This window comes from Conger conger, chromosome 14 (genome assembly GCF_963514075.1).
Source record: "Conger conger chromosome 14, fConCon1.1, whole genome shotgun sequence".
NCBI classification, from domain to species: Eukaryota; Metazoa; Chordata; class Actinopteri; order Anguilliformes; family Congridae; genus Conger; species Conger conger.
Window position 1 is genome coordinate 21,567,766 of NC_083773.1, and position 13,755 is coordinate 21,581,520.

At 43.8% G+C, this 13,755-nt stretch overlaps 1 protein-coding gene across 1 annotated transcript in view; it reads left to right on the plus strand.

The window, feature by feature from the left end:
• LOC133110551 (von Willebrand factor A domain-containing protein 5B1-like) overlaps positions 1-12,803 on the plus strand; it is a 36,515-nt gene extending 23,712 nt beyond the window's left edge. The window contains exons 15-22 of the mRNA XM_061220740.1: positions 2,155-2,308; positions 2,561-2,854; positions 3,569-3,706; positions 6,270-6,401; positions 7,739-7,810; positions 8,392-8,461; positions 11,763-11,886; positions 12,165-12,803. Coding sequence (XP_061076724.1) covers positions 2,155-2,308; positions 2,561-2,854; positions 3,569-3,706; positions 6,270-6,401; positions 7,739-7,810; positions 8,392-8,461; positions 11,763-11,886; positions 12,165-12,803 — 1,623 coding nt within the window. The remainder of the gene's footprint in view (positions 1-2,154; positions 2,309-2,560; positions 2,855-3,568; positions 3,707-6,269; positions 6,402-7,738; positions 7,811-8,391; positions 8,462-11,762; positions 11,887-12,164) is intronic.
• The last annotated feature ends 952 nt before the right edge of the window (positions 12,804-13,755 follow it).

Below are 13,755 nucleotides of genomic sequence, written 5' to 3' on the forward strand. Positions count from 1 at the left end.
GATGTTTTATCTGCTCAGGAAATTCCAGTTGAATCCCATGATCCTCATGAGGCCAATTGACCTGACCTTTCGAGAGAAGGTTCAATGAGGTTGTGTGTACATAATATACCACGTCATTATCAGAGCTCAGTGTGTTTGGAACAGCAGTGCTGCATTTTGATTGGTTCAATGTGGCTAATTCAAGATGGCTGACAACTTTGGATTGCTTGTACTTGTAACCAGATGTATAAAAATGTGTTGCATGTATTTTTAAACCTTTAACATTTACATGTGTCTAGGATGGTATACAAGAGCTGTAGCCCAGTCAGAGTCTTTCAGTTGAGCTCTGTCTTTTCCATCTTTCTTTCTGTTCTTTTCTACTGTGCTTGCTTGAGGTTTTATTGTAGATTTTTTTAAATGAAATTAAAAAAGTGAGCCAAACTGAAGACATTTCGTAATAGAATTTAATTACAGTGTAGAAATTATACAGGGAGGAGTAGGCTGAAACCAGGGGATGGTATCGTATATAAAAAAATATGTCACCAAAATGGTAACAATCTTTAAGCTTTGTCCTACTGACTTTAATTTATCACATTCCAACTTGGGCAAAACCATAAGGATAATTATAGAGGCAAATTAGGAAATAAGTGGAAAGTAATTGACAGAGGAACAGAGATGGGCCACAACATTGTTAAGTGGGTGATTAGGAGAACCCTCTGTAGCCTCACTTGGGTGCACACTGTTCTGAGTCTAATGGACCTTATTAGCACTTAAGTACCAGGCTAGCGTTAATGGGCTGGACCACAATAACATAGCTGTCAATAAGGATTCAGGCTTGGAGTCTTGATCAGAATGAGAATTCTGCACTGTGTTCATCCCTCAGTAACCACTGCAAATGGATGACATCACTCATTTACAGCTACCAGGGGGATCTGTCATGATATGACATAAAATGACAACAATGCAGTGTTAAGATTGTTTGAAACTCACAATAGTCACCTTGCATCAGAGAAATGTATCTGAAACATATCTATTCCACTTTAATATATGAAGGAAAATATAATTTGGTCAAATTGTACTTGCTGTTCTTTTTTAGATTAAAATTTTATCTTCCGAGACTGGTAATAAAAATAATTTATTTGCTTATTTCCTGGTATTCATTCAGTATATGTGGAATGGAATATAATCCAAAGCAATGAAAGCTATGCACAGAAAAATTGGTTATATACTACCTATTATCTATGGAATTCCTTCCTTTAAGAACATGTCCTTTCTGATAACATTTTATAAATAGTTTGTTATTGAGCATATCTCCATCTTCCACCACCAGGTGGTTGTTAGTCTCTTTTTCTACCAATAATCCAAGTCCAATAATCATTTGATTAATTTCAGCAATCATCACTCATCTAAAGATAAGTTGCAATATGCACAAAATAAATTAAATCTGTCAGTGTGCAAAGTAGCAGGAGGATATTGTTTGTTTTTTTGTCATCCATCATAACATTGTTTGTGCATTCGTGCTTCACTTCCGAGCTTATCTGTAATAGCACAGTTCTTTTGTTTTGCACAATAAAATGAGTAGCATAATTAATCACATATACGCACTGAATTACAAATTATTGCTGAACTTGGAGCCATTTGGAGGATAACAGCTGAAATCCAAATTGACAGATACGTATATGCTTGTACTGTATGCAAGATATGCTGTATGCCATATGCTCTCGGTCTGTGGCCTAGTCATAAGCCAAGGCCAGTTTGTCAGTAAAATGAAAGTGAAAAACATATTGCATCTATTTTAGCTCCAGAATCATGATGAACCAGGCGTGCATGTTAAAATAAATATTCATCTGAGTAAAGCACGATAAAATATATGAAAACAGGAGTGAATTCATGTGTATATATATATTATAATAATATATATATAATTTTTTTTTTTCATTTTGCAGTTTTTATTAGATTTTATTTTTGGGTTAAAATGTGTACACATTGCACAACCCAGAATAATAGAACATGTTAAAATGTTCTTTACTTTCTAACATCAATGCAGTATTGGTCAATGCAGAAGGACATAAACAGAGACCAGTGGTGCTGGTTAATCCGTATGCTGTGCCTGCTCCTGGTAGCAAGCCTCACCTCACCTGGGCCACTGTGCTCTAACCTCCTGGGTCTCAGCAGGGCAGTGTGTGCAGAACCTCTTCCAGAACCGGGTCTCAGAAGCCATTTTATGACAGAGGAGCTGATGTCCCCCAACTGAATGCCAGTGTTCTGGGGATGGACCATTTCAGGTCGTCTGTTGACAGCACCTCCGCCAGCAGCTGTGGGGAGTCAGGTCAGTCCACTAACCAATCTTTCGTCTGATGTTTCCCCATGGTTGGCCTACGTGTCCATTGGAGCCAGCGCGGCTCCAGTTCCAATTTCACTCAGATAATGGCTTAATTTAATTCACTGCTTAGGGAGGCAGTTGGAATCCCAAGTGATTGTAGGCCTGAAGTTAAGTCAAGTTTACTTGGTGCTAGCTGAAAAAATGGCCCTCAAGTACAGGAATTGGCCAGGACCAGTTGTGTACTGTGATGTCATACAGAAGGATACGCCCATCAGCTTTGCGAGGTGGAATTTCCCCCGGAGCCACACCCCTCTGACCCGAGCTCGGCCAATCGCGGAGGGCGAAGTTGCACGGCGGTGGTCTCGGGACTGCTGTGCGGAAAGCCGGTGAGGTGGGAGGTGCCGTTCGACCTGGAGCCCTCCCGGAAAGGGAGGGAGCAGGAGGAGAAGCTGCAGGAGGACCTGTGGAACGAGACCTTCCACCACCTGGCGGCAAGGTCCATCATCCATGACTTTGAGCAGACGGCGGAGAGGGAGAGGGAAGCTGAGCACGGTGAGCGGGCATTCGCGTGCAGCCCGGCCCGAGCGCAATCTGTCACAGACTAGGGGCTCATTAGGTCTGTCTTGTTTACACACTGCTGTAAACAGCACCCTTGATGATCCTACAGCATGATCCCTTGGGAAAGGGATTTGTCGGATTTTACAAGAATTTATAAATCACCCTTGGAAAGGCTGTCGGGTGTGTGCCTGGCATGCCTAACTAACATTTTTCATCCATTTTATTGACAAAAAAAAAAAAAAAAAAAAACACTTTAATGTGCTTTGTATATTTTATATTCAGAAAACATTCTTGGGTTTCAGAAAAGAATGACACAGGCAGCTTGAGGCAGCTGCAGTTTGTAATATGATTTAGTGCAGAGATTGAATTGAGAGTCTATTATTACCCCTGTATCACCTGCCTATCTTTACCCCTATATCCCTTCTATTTTTTACCTTAACCTAGGACTTTTGTGTTTGTATTTCTCAGCACTGTAATTTCTCAAATTGGTCTTGGTATGGTAGTTACAGACTTGGCCTATCTATCTCATGTACTAGACATATGTTGGCCGAACCAACCAGGCCTGTATGAATTGTACCTTATCTGGCGTATTTGTTTGTTTGTTGTATGACCTTGATATGCACGGTTTTGTACGTCGCTTTAGATAAATGCGTCTGCTAAATGTTATGTAATGTAATGAGAGTGAATTGCAAAATCTTTTTTTCACAGGTTCTGGTAGGAGGTACCAGCTTTATGCCATTCATATCAGCAAAACCTGCAACATTCTCAGTAAATACACAGCGTTTGTGCCATTAGACCTGGAAACTAATGAATACTTACAAACCGCCATTGAGTACACCAACCCAGGTGAGTTATTCTTTTATATTCACTGATTTATTCATCTGCTTATTAAAATAATAATAATTTTATTGCTATATTGTGCTTGCTAGTTGCTTTCAGTGCATTTTTTCCAATGCACTGAAAGCCAATTCAAGATTCCTTTGACTTGATTATGGGGTTATCTGGATCAGCTGTTGATCAGCGTCTTGGGTTATGTTCAGCCCCAACAAAACGTAAAGACTGACAGACGTAGGTACGTTTTGCCACTTGGACTTTAAATTAGAAAGGCCTACATCATTATGGATTTGACCTAAGCCCCCGACATAGCCACCAAACAGGAGCAAACATACCTCAAAGCCTGTTGCAAATCCTTGCACACCGTTTGGAGGCAACATATCGTTCAACCGAGAAACCGTAGCAAATCATTTTCCGATTGAACATGCTCTTGGAGACTGACAGTTAATTGTTCATTGAGAGCAGCTGTGGTGCATTTTCTGTCCAATAGAGGCTTTATTTGCTTTATTTCATTATAGTTAAGCTTGGAAAAATGTTTATCCAATCCAAACAGTTCCTTATTTGTTGTTAAATGAGGAGACCCAGTTACAATTCCGTTTGGCTACTCATGTACACTGGCTCTGCCTCTGCCATTTTCTAGATCTGATTCCAGAGCTGATTCCAGAGCTGTCCTTTTTAAATCACCAACCAGTGGAATCTAGCATGTTTTTGTGGCTAGTCGCTAAAAAATAGTTTTTCTCTTTAATTTATTTAAACAGAGTGAAAGCAGAGATGGTTGCAGATAGTGATGGGATCACAGTTTTGGCAGGGAATTGAATCCCTCGCCACATGGGGGTGGGGTTGGGGGTCATATTTGGGTTGAGTCTGCTGCCCGACCGGCATGCGCCAAACAATCTGAGTAATTTTATTTTCATTAGTCTTTTCATATTCTGACACCCACATCCTGATGAATGTTGAAAAGAAAGTCCCACAGAGCAGACGTCTGGACGTCAGTGTTTTAAACTTTATTGGCAGGCTGCTCGCAGCTCCTCTCGTGTTCCTTCTGGCTTCTGAAGCCAGGGCCTGCTTTTCCTTCAGCTCCATTAAGAATGCCACAGATGGTGCAACAAATCTTTTTATCACTAGCAGCAGTACAGTACATACGAGGGGAGTAGTTACTTGTGTTTCGTATTCAGACACATTATAAGCAGTGCTCCTATGCTGCTCATAAGAGTCACACAACTACCTTCTGCCTGATGTAGACATTCCTGGTGGAAACACATTTCTCTGACACTGAGCCAGGTGTCAGCACATCTCCCGGGTGTATAATTTTATATGCAGTGAGAATTTGAAGAAGAGCAGTGAAGAAGATCAATAAATGCATTACGTTAGTGGTGTCCAATCATGTGCCACAGAGCGCTGAGAGTACCCAGGTTTCCATGCCAACCAATCACTACACCATTGGAAAACGTTTAGCTACGGTTTCTGGATTGAACGATATGTTTCCTCCCAACGGTGTGCAATGTTTTGCAAAAGGCTTTGAGGTGTGTTTGCTCCCGTTTGGTGGGTGTGTCGGGGATGTAGCCCAAATCACTAACAACATGGGCCAATGCTTTAAAGCTCGGAGAACATACAGAATGGTCTTCTCAGACACCATAGGAGCAAACCCTACCTACGTATGTGTACGGTTTGAAATAGGATGTTCAACATGCCACCTTGTCCGTTTAAATAAAAGTCTTGCTACGTAGGCAAAAAGTACTAGGGGCGACATGGCTCAGGCAGTAAGAGCAGTCGTCTGGCAGTCGGAGGGTTGGCGGTTAGATCCCCCGCCCGGGCGGTGTCGAAGTGTCCTTGAGCAAGACACCTAACCCCCAAATGCTCCTGATCGCTGGTCGGTGCCTTGCATGGCAGCCAATCGCCGTCAGTGTGTGAGTGTGTGTATGAATGGGTGAATGAGAAGCATCAATTGTACAGCGCTTTGGATAAAGGCGCTATATAAATTCCAACCATTTACCATTTACCTACTGTGTCCTCAAAATGTGTAGTGTCATTACGTACTGCAGACTGTATTAAGACATGTCCCCATGCTATTTTTCAATGGTACACGGAAGTGTTGTAAGTCGTCTGCCCCTGTAATAAAAAGGCGCCGCTTCCATGATCTATTGGAGTTTGATTGGACCCTGGGAGGACAGAAGAGCCTGACACAGGCAGATACGTAAATTTCAGATTACAGTTTTATTTCATTGGCGGAGCAGAGGGGGGTGAGAGAGAGCGAGCGAAAAAATCTCTGTCTGTCCCCATCACGGATTCTGGGAAAAAATAATAAACGTAAATAAGAAAGGCAAAATAAACCAAAATTGAACTCATCCATTGTACTCACGGTCTGCGTCCTGGAACATTCTGCATCATCGCGCATGAATTTAATTAAGCAGTAGCCTAAGTTCAGTATACAGTATATATGTAGTTTGGACGCTGTTTTGGACACAGCCCTGCATACTCTCAGCCCTCCGTGGCTCCTGATTGGGCATTCAGAGTTGACTCCCGTGCGCTGTGTTGGGCTTTGACCGAGTCTCAGGAACCAACGTGTGTCTTTCAGGAGAGACGCAGAAGCACAGCAGCCATGTTGGATCCTGCTCCAGGAGTCTGAAACACCGGGGGTACTCCGTCGGTCTGGGGCGCTCGCAGTCCGTCTGCACGTCGGACGGAGCTGAAGACCCCCCGTCTACGAGTAAGGCCTCTCTTAGAGAGAAAAACCCCACACAATCGATACCAACACTGCGGCACAGCACAAACACGAGCACTGGGACTTCACGCAGCTGAAATGCAGCCCTTTCTGTTCACACAATGGGAGGCTAAAAATACAGGGAGAGGAGCGGCGGCTCAGAGCCCGCTTTGCCTTCCTCCGGAGAGTTCCTATCGCCTGCCTGTAAATGTCATCATCCATCTCCACATCGCCGGCTAAGACCCTGTAAGGGCGCCCGGCGCTGTGTGTTGTTAAGGAGCTGCTGGTAAGTAGGACACCCAGTGTGAGTCCAATTATAGTCCCGGGCTGTAGTTCCCCATCGCGGGGCGATCCTGCCGGTCTCCAGCTCCCACTGAGGGGGGAAACCAGCCGCACAGACACTGCTGTGGAGCAGGAATCTTCCAGGGCCATTCTCTCAGTGCCAACTGACCGCCCTCTGCTTCCTATGCTTTACATTATGTTTAATAAATCTGTTGTATTAATCATAACTTATTCAATTTGCATGCCATTTGCACTATGATTATAATGAATCTTATTGTTGCTGTTGTTATTATTATTAATAATAATAATAAATAATAAGAATAATAGCGACGACATCAAGAACGAAAATGACGATGATGATTATTTTAATCACAATAACGATAATAATATTAATTCATCAATCACTGATATCAAATAAAATAATAATATTATGATAATTATTAACAATGCTATCATTATGAATACTATTATTACTACATATGCATATTATTATTATTATTATTATTATTATTACATAATAATTATAACTATAATAGATGAAGGCAGTGTGGCACTCGTGGTACAATAGGGGGGGAATTGATTAGCCTCCGAAGCTTTCATACTTTACCCCAGCCCAGGTCACTGGCCTTGCACAGGTCAGCTCTGTACACTCAGCTCCGTAAATGAATAATATATGGAGGACTCTGCATGTCGTCCTGGGGAAAGGCATTAAGTGCAGAGTAATTGAAAATCCTGTCACTGATTTAATTCTATGTGCAGTGGTTTGAAGCGCATCAGCCAATCAAATAATTTACATTTAAGTATTTAGCCGATGCTATCATCCAGAGCGACTTAGACAGCTGCCATTTTACACACCATCAGTTTATACAGCTGGGTGTTGACTGAAGCAGCGCAGGTTAAGTACCCTGCTCAAGAGTGCAAGTCGCAGTGTACCGCCTGACAACTGAACTGGCTACCTCTTTATCCGCTGTGCCACACTACACTGCCGCTCCACTGAACAGTGTGAATTTCATTACAGATTGATTTGAGTAAACGGGAGCTTTTTTTCTTTTTCCTGTCAGATGTTGAAGATGGATTATCTCCCTGTAGTACTGCTTCATCTGCAGGGTGGGAAAGAAGCAGCTCTCCTGAAGGTGCCGTGCCTTTCTGCTTCGTGTGCTCACACCACTCGAAAATTTGTATCATTATATAATGCAAACAACTAAGTATAATAGAAGAAGAAAAATAGAAAACTTGAGCACATTTAGTCCAGCAGAATCATCAAGTTTTGCTTGCAAGCACCTTTGGGCCTTTGTAAAAAAATAGAATGCCTACACCTACAGATCAGTCCATTTCCAAAGACTGCCAATATGTTTATTATGAATCTATTTATTCCTGGTGAATTAATATTTGGATCCCGTGTAACGTCCCAAGGATGGCTATGAAGGCATTCAGAAGAGTTGTTTTTGAGGTGTGCTCCCTTTGGTGGGGGGTTTCTGTGCCATCTACATATATGCAGTCAAAAGCCAGCACTCCCAATTCACAGCCTGGTAATATAAATATAATATAAATTCCTTGATTATAAGCTGCCACATAAATAAAGACATGAATCACTGGGATTGGGCTGGGAAATCCCACTCCAAAGCCTATGGATTTCCAGTATTTGTTCTGCAGTATGTGTGGTATTCCCAGGAAAGGCGATGAATAAATCACTGGTCACTACTGTCTCTTTCAGTTCCTCCGAGGAGTCCCTCTGTCACCTCTGAACACTCCCAGAGATCGGGGGAGTCTACCTTTTCTGCCAGGTAGGTGCTGGGGAGCCAGGGATCTGGACAGGGTCTGGGTCTGCCTGTCATGTTTAACACACATTTATCCATTTCTGACATTACTGTTCCCTATGTGTGAATTACAGTAGCGTATGGTATGCTATCACTTTACCATCATTACAATATACAATATCAGTAGATGGTCCCACCCTGTCATCAGCATGTCTCGTGTGAATCCTACTATGGAAACCACACAAGTCAACATTCCCAGTATAAGTGCCAGTCAGTTCATGTTGGACAGTCACATCTCACAGTAACCATACATGTATTGCTGAGTAGGAGTCTAATGTTACAACATGTATAAAAGATTTTAGCATTTTAGCTTGAATTTTTATTTAATTGGTAAAGTCGCTTCTTCTTCCTCAATCTTGCTTTGCAGCAGAGCAAACAGCCACTGTGTTGATTGGAGGGTGATTTGGTTCACCTCCAGCTCAGGGTATTGGGATTGGCTCTTAATTGATCATTGAGAGCAGCCTGGTGCATTCTCCTCTTGGCCAATCAGGGTGTGGCGATGCCCTGTCTTTAGGGCTTAAGAGAGGCAGTAACCACGGTCTCTGGTCGGTTTTCTGATCCTATCTTCTTGCAGTGTGGTTTTATGGCAGAAAAACCGCTAGAGCTAGAGCTAGAGCTAGAGCTAGAGCTAGAGCTAGAGCTAGAGCTAGAGCTAGAGCTAGAGCTAGAGCTAGAGCTAGAGCTAGAGCTAGAGCTAGAGCTAGAGGTTCTGATGCTTTAAGGGCAACTTTTGAGAATTATTTACTTCCTCTAGTTGCTGTCAATTTTGAGGCTTGTTTTGTGTCACTGATTTGACTGCATCAGGGCTTTAGGGGACCTGTCATTGTGGCTGTGCTCTGCAGGTTTTTAGTTTTGTTCCAATTCATTTAGTTTAGTTTTTTATTATTGAAGAGGCATTTTCCTCTTCCCCATCCCTGTATTTTATGTGGTTGGGAACTGGTTCTCAGGCTTCCTGATCAGCTGAAGCTTGGGTATCAGTACCACCACCAAATAATGTTTAAATAATTGGGAACATTCTTTTTTAATTTGCTAAAAATATGGTATTTCACATTCTTCTTTAACCTATTCTACGATCAAATTCCAAGTTCACATACTGTAGGACATAGTTGTGAAATACTGTGAGTCTAACTTTCTAAGTTTGTTCAACAGAACTTTCTGAACTGCGAGTGCACATTTAACCTTCAGAGACTATTTATGCATGTGGTTCACATAGAAACAGGGGTTATGCTTGTGTGGGAGAAGAAAAGAATACCAAACTGCTAAATCAATACCAATTCCACCAACACTATCTCCATGGCTTAAGGAAAATAAATGTTTCACACATGCAAGCGCGAGCAGGAGCTGTGTTCCTTGGCTTTTCAATCTGCTGTGTTCGGACTCTCTCCCCAGCCCTATCTCAACCGGGACCTGTAGACATGCTACGTGCCCAGTTCGGTTTTAGTTCATGACATGGAAATAAATTATTTCCTCATTTATTACCCAAAATAATTATTTAATAATAAATAAATTTATTACCCATTTTTGCTGTTAACAAAACTGAAATGGGTTATTTTGAACCATCACCAGACTGCTCTGGCTCAAATCAAAATTCTCTCCTTGTACATTGTACTGCATGATGGCACTCACTCTGTGAACTTGTGCGTATCTGCTAATGAAATTCCGCTCTATCTTTTTCTCCATTCACGGGTGTATTGTCTCTGTTTGGCGGCTTCTGCATCAGTCTTACTGCAGAGCTGCACTGTTTATTTTCCTTCTCGTTTATGTACTGTACTAGACGATGTTCAGGTCTGCTGCTCACAGGTAATGTGTCAAAGTTATTACTGCCGAAGGTCTTATCTCACTAAAAAACACACGATGCGCAAAAGTGTACTCAAGCATAGGCTGCTCTTGCCATGCACATAAATCCACACTGCAGGTCATAATAAGGACTCTATTTTGGTGGCATAACCATCCATTTTGGCTCTCAGACTGTTTTGGCTTGTTTGCTGTACTGTTTATCATCTTGTCCTGTGTGTGTTGTCCTTTCCGTATTGTGTTTTTCTTTTTGTGTCTTCTACACACAAACTGGTCTTTGCATATATTGTTCTGGTTATCCAAATCAAAATTGGATCACAAAAACAAAATTACTTGGCCTTTAATTCTTTATATTTTGGGTTCAGATAAGCTATTGGCTATCCATAGCACCTACGCCTTGCTCACCTGAAAGATATAACCGTTTTTCCACATATAACAGTTGCTGTTAAAAAAATTCTACTGTTGTACTTCTGTGAATAGGAGATGTTTATTTATTTATTTCAGTGCAGAATTCAGAAATGTAACTGGAGGGAGGTATTTGAATGGATGTAATAATAATGCTTAGGCGTATGGTCTTTATAAAGCAGTTTTGTACACCCTTAAGAAAAAATCTTTTTGCCTTATTGCATGTGAAAATCGCAATTTCACATGTGATTGGCTTTTTTAGTTCACACAAAACAGTGAAAACAAACAGTGTAGGCTACCCTTTCCTGCTCTTATAAGTGGGATTATTTGTATACTCCACACATTTGGTGTTCACATGTTTTTGTAAGGGGGATGCAGGCAGTAATATCTCCCCAGGGTTTGTAATGCTGATGTATCGCCCAGGATTTGTAATGCTGATGTATCGTGTGGTTTGACCTGCGCCCTCCTCCCCAGGGTTTGTAATGCTGATGTATCGTACGGTTTGACCTGGGCCCTCCTCCCCAGGGTTTGTAATGCTGATGTATCGCCCAGGGTTTGTAATGCTGATGTATTGTGAGGATTGACCTGCGCCCTCCTCCCCAGGATTTGTAATGCTGATGTATCGTGCGGTTTGACCTGCGCCCCCTCCTCCCCAGGGTTTGTAATGCTGATGTATCGTGCGGTTTGACCTGCGCCCCCTCCTCCCCAGGGTTTGTAATGCTGATGTATCGTGTGGTTTGACCTGAGCCCTCCTCCCCAGGGTTTGTAATGCTGATGTATCGCCCAGGGTTTGTAATGCTGATGTATTGTGAGGATTGACCTGCGCCCTCCTCCCCAGGGTTTGTAATGCTGATGTATCGTGCGGTTTGACCTGCGCCCTCCTCCCCAGGGTTTGTAATGCTGATGTATCGTGTGGTTTGACCTGAGCCCTCCTCCCCAGGGTTTGTAATGCTGATGTATCGCCCAGGGTTTGTAATGCTGATGTATTGTGAGGATTGACCTGCGCCCTCCTCCCCAGGGTTTGTAATGCTGATGTATCGTGCGGTTTGACCTGCGCCCTCCTCCCCAGGTTGACTCTTAGCAGGACCCGGCTGCTGACTCGCGCGGCTCGAGGATTCATGAGTCGCTCGGCGAGTAAGGCCAGCGAGTCGATCGGAGAGAGCGAAAGCGACAATACCGACTACGTTCCCCTGGTAAAGGAATCCTCTTTGCCGGACTGTCATCTTGTATTTGTTTGAAAATAAAACTATTGTAACAGTGTAACAGTAATGTCTGTCTAATTAGTTCATTATTAATAGTTTTATTTTTGCAACACATATGGTTAAGTTTAATTAAATTAAGTCTGCCTTTTTAATTTGTTGTAGGGATTGGGAAAATTCTCTTTTTTTTATGCAGCATGCTTGCCTAGCTTGACTACACAATGTCATATGGAACCACAGTGCATTAGTCCAAAATGATTTGTCTTTGATAGGTGTGTCTGCAGTTAGCCTGTGGGGCCTTCGCCCTGAACAGCACCCTATGTGAGGCCATCAGTGTTCCCATGGAGAAACTCAAGTGGACTTCCCCCTTCACCAGCCACAGGGTCAGCCTGGGCCACGGGTCCCACTCCGCCGTGCACAAAATGGAGAATCAGGAGGGTGAGGGGCCGGGCAGGTCCCTGTTTGAGACCCCCTTAAAGGAGGAGCAGCGTGTCATCCTACCCAAGAGCTCCAAACTGGAGGAGGAGGCTGTGTCCCGGCCCTTTCACTACCCGGGCGAGCCCCCCCGTTCCCCCGTTAGCTCACAGGCCGACAGCGGGCGAGGCTCCGAATCGGAGGCCACGGAGACGCCCCCCTCCCTGCCCAGCCCGAAGGCCTTCCAGGAGCCGGAGGGCATGGTGTGGGCCACAGCGGTGGCGCTGGCCTGGCTGGAGCACAGCTCAGCGGACTGCTTCATCGAGTGGGAGCTCATCGCAGCCAAGGCCAGCGCCTGGCTCAGCGCCCAGGCCATCCCAGAGGGCCGAGACCTGGGTACGATTAAGACCGCCGCCAACCAGCTCTTCGTCATCCTCCGACACTGGGAGGAGAACCTGCAGCTCAACATGCTCTGCTACAACCCCAGTAGTGTTTGAATAAGCTCTGAGAGACCCCAGCAGTGTTTGAGTAAGCTCTGAGTGACCCTAGCAGTGTTTGAGTAAACTCTGAGTGACCCCAGTAGTGTTTGAGTAAGCTCTGAGTGACCCCATTAGTGTTTGAGTAAGCTCTGAGTGACCCCAGTAGTGTTTGATTAAGCTCTGAGTGACCCCAGTAGTGTTTGAGTAAGCTCTGAGTGACCCCAGCAGTGTTTGAGTAAGCTCTGAGTGATCTCACTCTAGTGTTTGAGTAAGCTCTGAGTGACCCCAGTAGTGTTTGAGTAAGCTCTGAGTGACCCCAGTAGTGTTTGATTAAGCTCTGAGTGACCCCAGTCGTGTTTGAGTAAGCTCTGAGTGACCCCAGTAGTGTTTGATTAAGCTCTGAGTGACCCCAGTAGTGTTTGAGTAAGCTCTGAGTGACCCCAGCAGTGTTTGAGTAAGCTCTGAGTGACCCCAGTAGTGTTTGATTAAGCTCTGAGTGACCCCAGTAGTGTTTGAGTAAGCTCTGAGTGACCCCAGTAGTGTTTGAGTAAGCTCTGAGTGACCCCAGCAGTGCTTGAGTAAGCTCTGAGTGACCCCAGCAGTGTTTGAGTAAGCTCTGAGTGACCCCAGCAGTGTTTGAGTAAGCTCTGAGTGACCCCAGCAGTTTGAGTAAGCTCTGAGTGACCCCAGTAGTGTTTGAGTAAGCTCTGAGTGACCCCAGTAGGGTTTGAGTAAGCTCTGAGTGACCCCAGTAGTGTTTGAGTAAGCTCTGAGTGACCCCATTAGTGTTTGAGTAAGCTCTGAGTGACCCCAGCAGTGTTTGAGTAAGCTCTGAGTGACCCCAGCAGTGCTTGAGTAAGCTCTGAGTGACCCCAGCAGTGTTTGAGTAAGCTCTGAGTGACCCCAGCAGTTTGAGTAAGCTCTGAGTGACCCCAGTAGTGTTTGAGTAAGCTCTGAGTGACCCCAGTAG